This window comes from Hesperophylax consimilis, chromosome 21 (genome assembly GCF_061612785.1).
Source record: "Hesperophylax consimilis isolate HC1 chromosome 21, BYU_Hcon_1.0, whole genome shotgun sequence".
In the NCBI taxonomy this organism is placed as follows: Eukaryota; Metazoa; Arthropoda; class Insecta; order Trichoptera; family Limnephilidae; genus Hesperophylax; species Hesperophylax consimilis.
In genome coordinates, this window is record NC_142856.1 from 2891379 (window position 1) to 2899442 (window position 8064).

The following is an 8064-nucleotide window of genomic DNA, read 5'->3' on the forward strand; positions in this document are numbered from 1 at the left end:
ATTGACCTCTTTCAGCCATATTTTTATTAATCATTTGTATTCATTAGGATTTTTTATTAGTTTTATGTCTTGGGGAAGGATGTTATGGAGTTTTGTTGCTAAGTATGTATAGTTTCTTTGTCCGAATGTGGTTTTATAACTTGGAATATTTTTTATATCATTTTTGTTCGATCTAGTGTTATGCATACACAGTCTAGTAGAGGATTTGTTATTTTTGAAGAGCTTCAATAATATATTTTTGGCATATATTTGCTGTACATTTGGTACGTCAAAGGAATTGAATATTTCAATTGAAGGCGTTCTAATTGGTACTTTCAATATGGTCTTTATGATTCCTTTTTGAATCGTATTCAGGTTGTGTAGGTACGTATGTGTAGCAGATCCCCATCCTATGATTCCATATTCAATTCGAGAATGACATAATGCGTAGTAGACCTTTTTCATATCCTTTTTATTTAATACGTTTCTTAGATTTTTAAAGAAATATATAAGGCTTGTGAGTTTTTCCGTAATACCTTTGATGTGTAGGTCCCATCTAAGATTTTCGTCGATTATTACTCCGAGATATTTTATGTTTTGTGTTTTTTCGATGACGGGGCAGTAACATTGTATATTATTTCCATGGCATTCGTGTAGTTTTAGTTCTAGTGATTTTATTGGTTGGCTCCTTGCGTTTATTGAAAATGTTATATATTTTGTTTTGCTTATATTAAGGGTAAGCGAGTTGATTTCAAGCCAATTTTGAAGTGCACTAAGCCCCTTTTCAGCCTCATTAAATGTATCCGTCCAATTTTCTTCTTGAAATAATAAAACAGTATCATCAGCAAAACTGATTATGTTTCCTTTAATGGTAAGGTTAGTTAAATCGTTGATATAGATAATGAATAGGATCGGTCCCAGTACACTTCCTTGAGGGACGCCATAGTTTAAAGATAGTAGTTTGCTCTTTTGTTTGCCAATTTGTACTTGTTGTTCTCGCCCTGTTATATATGACTCTAATAAGTTCATTGTTGTTTCGGCCATTCCTATTTTTTTTAGCTTAGTTAGTAATATTTTATGGTCTATTGTGTCAAAAGCTTTTTGAAGATCTATGAATAAAGCCAAACACTTTTTCCCTTCATCTATGTTTTTTATGGCTATGCTTGTTAGATTTTCTATGGCATCATTGGTGCTTAGATTTTCCCTAAAGCCATATTGGGATGGTGATAATAATTTGTTTTGTTCAAGAAAATGAACAATTTGCTTCTTCATTACAGTTTCCAAGATTTTTGAAAAGGAGCTTAAGAGACTTATGGGTCGGTAGTTATATATATCCTTTTTGTTACCACTTTTATTATAGGTATAACTGTTGCTTTTTTAAGGCATGAGGGGAATACATTTGTAGATATAGACAGATTGACCAAGTATGTCAAAGGGAAGGTCAGTTCATTTTGGAGTTGTTTTATTGTTTTATTTGAGATTATATCATTTCCCGATGATTTATTAACATTGAGGGATACAATTGCGTTTCTGATTTCAGTATTGGTTACATTAGTTAACTTTAATTTATCTATCTGGTTCATACTTTCCTTTTCTTCTGGTAAAATGCTAGTTTTTGGATGTCTGATTTGCTTTGCCAATTTTGACCCTATATTTGTAAAAAATTCGTTTACGTATTCGAGAATTTTGTCCGGATGCTTTTCGAAAGAGATTTGGGTATTTTCAATTGTTAGTTCATCTATGCTTTTGTTATGGGATGATTTTGCACTTGTAATTTCATTAATGATCTTCCATAATTTGCGTGGGTCATTGTTACATTCGTCTATTTTTTTCTTATAATAATTTTCTTTGACATTGCGTACAACATTTTTGCAAATATTTCTGTATCTTTTATAATATCGTTGTATAAAAATATCACAAGGATTTAAACTAACTTTCCTGTGTAGTTCATCTCTTTTTCTAATGCAATTTATAACGCTTTGGGTTATCCATGGTTTAAGATGTTGATTTTTATGTGAAATCTTTTTTTCTATTGATTTGGTATTTGACATGATGGTATGAGTTATATATTCAATGAATTTACTCCAGGCACTATTTGTATCAAGGTTCTCCAGTAGGTTTATCCATTTTGTATTTAGTAATTGTTGTTTTACTTCATTCCATATGGTTTCTGTCTTCTGCACGATAATTGGGTAGGGCTGCGATCTTTGTATTTTCTTTTTTGTAATAGATAAAATTGTTGTATAGTGGTCGGTTATAGTAGAGGTGAATATGATAGAGTTGGTTGGTTTAACAGTCTTACTGAATATGTGGTCGATGCAAGATTTGGTGTCATTTGTAACACGCGTAGGTTTATTTATCAAACTTTCAAGTCCGTGGGCGGCCATTGTTTGCAGATAATCAGTTCTATTTGGATGACCGTTTTCTAGTATGTCAATATTTATATCTCCGATGAGGAAAACATTTTTTTTTGTTTTTTAGAAGATTGAGTTCATTAGAAAGCGTTTCAAGAAACTGATTAATATTAGTTGTAGCTGGTGATCGATACAGAGCTAATATAGTGGTTTCATCACCCACTTTGATTTTCAAACAGTTTGCATTTGGGAATTTTATTTCATTGACTTCAGTTTTAGTGTCATCTTTAATGTACACTATCACACCATCATTTTTTGTGTAATTCAAATTGGTTGCATATGAGGTGTAATTATTAATATGTAAGGGTGAATATTTATCCTTTATCCAGCACTCAGTGAGGATAATTATATCAAGATTAATTTTTAGATTCTTAATTAGTATTTGAAGTTCATCGAAGTTTTCGTTGATACTTCGTATATTTTTATTTAATATATTAAAATTGTTTTTAAGAGTTAGCAGTTCATCTGGTTTGTTTGTAGTTATTGTTTCCTTATCCATGTTCTCAGTAGGTATTTCAGTTTGGTGTGTTCAAGTAAGTGAATTGTTATATTAATTTATCGAGGTCGTCCAGATGATTTACGTACAAAATTTTTTAATCATGACCTTTACGAACCATTATTTTCCCATTTTTGATCCAAACAAATTCATAATTTTTTTCTTTGGCTAGTTGCTTTGCTTTCCAAAGCAACTCTTTTTTGTAGGGACTTATTACTTCACCTATGTACACTTTTTCGTTTGTCAAATCCTTTTGTAAATTAAGGTCCATTTCTTTTTTTTTAGATAGAAGGATTTCTTTTAGTTTAATTTCTGTAAATTTTACTAGGATTTTTGGCGGAGCATTAAGTCTTCGGTCTGTAGTTCTGGTCACATTGTTTATATCAGCGTGTTTGATTTGAACTCCAGCTGCAGATGCGACTTTTTTTATAATTTCCTCCAGTTGTTCACCATTTTTTTGTGGAATTCCTGCAATTTCTAGGTAGTGCAGATTTGATGTATATTCAATTTCATCTAGTCTTAGTTCCATTTTTTTTATTGTAGCGTTTTTTCCCACTTGCTCTTTTTTTATATTTTCAAGTTCGTTTTGGATTGATTTATTTTGGTTATTATTTGTATCCAATTTTTTAATAATTTCGTCATATTGAGCACTTATGTACTCAATACTTTTTATAGATTCCGTATTCTGACATTCAATTTTTTGAATTATATCCTTTTTTAAAGAATCAAACTTTTTGTCGATATAATCAAAAATTTTATCCATAGTTTGTTTGTCCTCTTTATCAAGGTTTGATTTATTGCTATTATTTTTTTTTGTTTAGTTTCTAATTAGTTATTCTAAAAAATTGTATTCTTTTATTTTTGCGAGAAAAGCTACACAATCTCTACAATTTATTAGTAAAGGAAAAATATCAGTTTTTAAAATAGTATTTTAGAATATATTTGCACATAACTTTTTTCTGAGCCTGTTAACGAAAAAAAAAAAATCAACAAAACTTGTTTACCTGCTCTGCCATGTGCTACACCGTAACGGATTATCATGTCTGAACACACCCCAGTATGACGAATAAATGGAAGATTCCCTTGACTTATTTGAATATTTGCCTAATTTTGTCATAGATAATATTGATAAGTTATAATATAATTTACAAACCGTTTTGTCATTATAATATTTTTTGAGGTATATTTTAAGAAGCTTGTTTGAAAGTAAACCATTTTAGATCTATGCACTATTTTAAGTGATTTGTTGTTTCGTTATTTTATTGTTGATAGGTGCATATAATAAAACAAGTGAGAATTTCCAAAAAAGATTTTTTGGAATTCAATATTTTAATGTTGTGAAAGGGTAGTCCCACGCTGTTGTAGGTATTTTTGGCTTATTTCACATAACTTTATTTAAATAATAAGTAACAAACAATCATACAACATAATATGACTGTTTAGCCAGACCGGGGCACGGCGGTTGGTGGATAATGAAAGCGCTTCATTGGGCAGGGGAAAATATTTATATTACCCCCCTCCCCTCCGAACTAAAACTGGTAAATAACAATAAAACTCTTCAACGTTAGACGAATTTTTTATAAAAAAAAACACATGAATTAATCATTACTTTCCTTAGGTTTTTGTAATTTCTCGCTGCGCCGCGAACCGCTGCGCGTTCGAGCCGCCGCGCGCCGTGCTCCTTATTAACAGCCTACGTGCCTTATTATAAATTAAAACCCATAATTATATACATTATTTTATAGTTAAAAATATTGTCTACAAGTTTTGTTGATTTATTTTTTTTCGTTAACAGGCTCAGAAAAAAGTTATGTGCAAATATATTCTGAAATACTATTTTAAAAACTGATATTTTTCCTTTACTAATAAATTGTAGAGATTGTATAGCTTTTCTCGCAAAAATGAAAGAATACAATTTTTTAGAATAACTAATTAGAAACTAAACAAAAAATAAATAATCCGATTTTATAAAACCATTAAGGCGATATTAGCGTATTCCAAAAGGCTTTGAAAAATATATTCAAGAGGGGGTGGGGAAGGAAGCACAAGGGGGAAAGTCGGGGACTTTTGTAAAAATACATGTCTAAAGGTCTTCTAACATTTGTGAAAAATTCAGCTTCCGGGGAATTAGTTCCGACATTTGGTCTTTTTTTCCCTTCATTGACTGGGCTATTAGGTTAGGTTGGTGCGTGCGATTGTGAAAGTATCGGTACAGCCATGCAAAAACTTTTATTTTTGATAAATTTAGAACGTTTTCTTCACTCATAATATTCCGAGTATAAAATTTTGTAACTTTAGTCCACTCATTTATTTTTATCTGGACCGGTTTCGCCCTGATGCTGACACCTTCAGACTGGAAAATTTTTAATCTATACCAAAAATAATAATTGGATGATTTGTATAGCGCCGTTTTCTTGAAAACATCGCCTGAAGGGCGCTTTAAATATTGGGTAAGTACTGCTGTTGCTCGGGCCCCAGAACCCCCCATTCAATTCTTCTTAGAATCTAACCTAACCCAAATACGACGTTTTTTGTGCTTTTTCAAAAAATCTACAAATGTCTGTTCCGATGATTCTTATTTCAGAGCACAAACTGCCTCTGCCTTTAATGTTCTTGTTTGACCTGTCCTGCTGTTATTGTTATTCTTTTTTTGTCATTGCTTTGTATAAACTGCATATTTAGTGTTATATTATTAGACCTGTTTTGGGTAAGGCACACTGTAGGAATAATTTTAAGAATATGACCACTAATACTAAATTACCGTTTTTAATTTTGCTGTAGTAAAGCGCACTTGAAATGAAATGACACTAAACTGCTCTATATAAATGCCTTGTTTTTTTCCGACTTTGTGTCCGGGTTAAATATTCCCCATGGGAAAAACTAAACCCTTCCACACACTTTTCCACAAATGATCATCTAGTCAATCCACATTATTCAAGTGCATTATATAAGCGTAATAAATACAAAACCATACAAGAAAAACACGTCAAATCACCAGAGATCAAATGGGAAAATAATTCACCGACTCCAGATATTTTCATATCAGAGGGTTCGGCTCGGTAGAACTCCTAACATGGCCTATAAATCCTACTGATCCCTCAATTTAAATATTTTAAAAATCTTTCGTAATCCTACATGTATTTAAAATGACTGATTTTTGCATTTTTATATATAAATTCTTTGACAGATCTAACACGCCTAAATATTGAATGAGAGAGCTAGGTATAATGCCAGTAGCCGAAATAACAAATGGTAATATTTGTTATTATTATTAACATATTATTCTCAAGTTCGTTCCCCAAATATCAAAAAGAGACGCACGCACTAATAATTTCAGTTGACCCCATCTTGATTAACAATTCGGTTTGCTAACGAGTGAACGAAATTTGTTAATTTTTGTCGTTTAATAAAAGTTGTTCAACTTAAATTGATACGTCTGAACGATGCATTAAGGATTGAAATAGTGACGTGAATAATAAAAATATAATTTTTGAAAAGATCGTTTTCGTTTGAAATGAAATTGTTCGATGTAAAATAAACATTTTTTAAGTGATAGGTAGGTACTGCAAAAGAATAATTTATGACATGGTTTTACAGATTTGTTCTCGTCGAGCCGAGAGAAACGATTTTTTAACACAAATTAATTATTAATTAAAGATTAGATAATTACCACTTCCATTGAAAACGACATGGTGAAAGAATTAATAACAACATGAAATCAAACGCCCAGTAATTTACGACTACGCGTATTGAACACTTAAATAAAATGATGTTATCCAAAAACACGACACTCGAAGCCTGCGCCAAATCTACAATTGTCTACAATTTTCGCAACACCGCATCGGCAAAATATTGTTTGTTTACTATTTTGTTTGAACAGTTTAATACAGGCATAGAAATAGAGTTGTGACAAGAATTTTCATCTATAAAGAGTCCCACACATAGAGGCTAATTATTAGTAACTTAAATGATTATTTTTTGTGAGGCTATCTTTTTACAATAGTTTGCGCATGCGTAGTAACAGCAGCGTCAACGTAAAGAGGCAACTTGTTGAATGGCGCGACTTTTAAAAACGTGCAAAATGTTATTTACTAAATTTATAATTTCCTATTTCGATCACTGGAATTAAAATCTGTGATTTATTTAATTGCGATGGAAAATAAATAGTGGATCACCATAAAAATAAAACAATGCTTTGTTACACAATTATGAATTTATTCCTTCCCAACAATTTAAAAAAAAAATCCTTTTACAACACACATTTAATAATTTGGTTCTTTTTCACATACATAAAGTCTTTTTTTTTCTGTACTGTATCTGGGCAATTCATGTGCATATTTTGTTAATTTCATTACAAAAACCTAACCTACCCAGCAGCATTTCTCTTTTTCTTTTGTCTCAATAAAGAACTTCAGTTAAAAATATTCATATGGATCAACTAGCTGACGAGTACCCGGCGTGGCTGGGGGTTATCCTTATCAGATAGACAAATACCATCGCGAGTAGGTCTTTTTAAGATGTACAATAAGGAAGTTGAGTCCATTTTTTTATTTTTTTTTATCAATGTTCGCATTCAAACTTAAATACTGGTATTTTTTTATTTTTTTTTAAAGTTTGTTTTCATAATTAAATTAATTCTCAAAGTTTAAATTTTATTAAGCCCGCCAAAACGAGCGGAATCCGAGCGGTAACAGGCGGGGTGTGGTGTGACGTCATTCGAACTGTGAAAACCACGTCGCATAAGCATTTTGTATCGAAAAATTTGTAATTCTTCAACAAGGAATTCCAGTAATTTTTTTACCAATGTTAACCGTCTATTAGAATTGATGTTATTAAAAAAAAGAAAATTGATTAAGATATCATAGTTAAATTAATATTTTAAGTTAGAATATTTGCTTTTCTCGCCCGGTACGGTACTTGTACGGTATTGCCGTCGCTACTTGTTGACGTTCCCCGCGCGAATTCAGGACCACCGCGCAGAAAAGTAAAGACCAATAGTAAAATAACGGTTTACAGCCCAGTTCACTGTTTGACTTTTCTGGGCGGCCGGCGGCCTGAAGTGTATCACATGCTATGTGACATGTATAATAATAAAAACTTCTAAGTTATGCAATAAACAACATATTATTATAAAGCACTATACGAATATGTATCTTTAGAAATCCATTTCATATA

At 31.4% G+C, this 8064-nt stretch overlaps 1 protein-coding gene across 1 annotated transcript in view; it reads right to left on the minus strand.

The window, feature by feature from the left end:
• Positions 1-6694, minus strand: part of LOC149413517 (lysoplasmalogenase TMEM86A-like) — a 51716-nt gene extending 45022 nt beyond the window's left edge. Inside the window, exon 1 of the mRNA XM_089644524.1 lies at positions 6560-6694. Coding sequence (XP_089500650.1) covers positions 6560-6580 — 21 coding nt within the window. The 5' untranslated portion in view covers positions 6581-6694. The remainder of the gene's footprint in view (positions 1-6559) is intronic.
• Positions 6695-8064: the final 1370 nt, after the last annotated feature.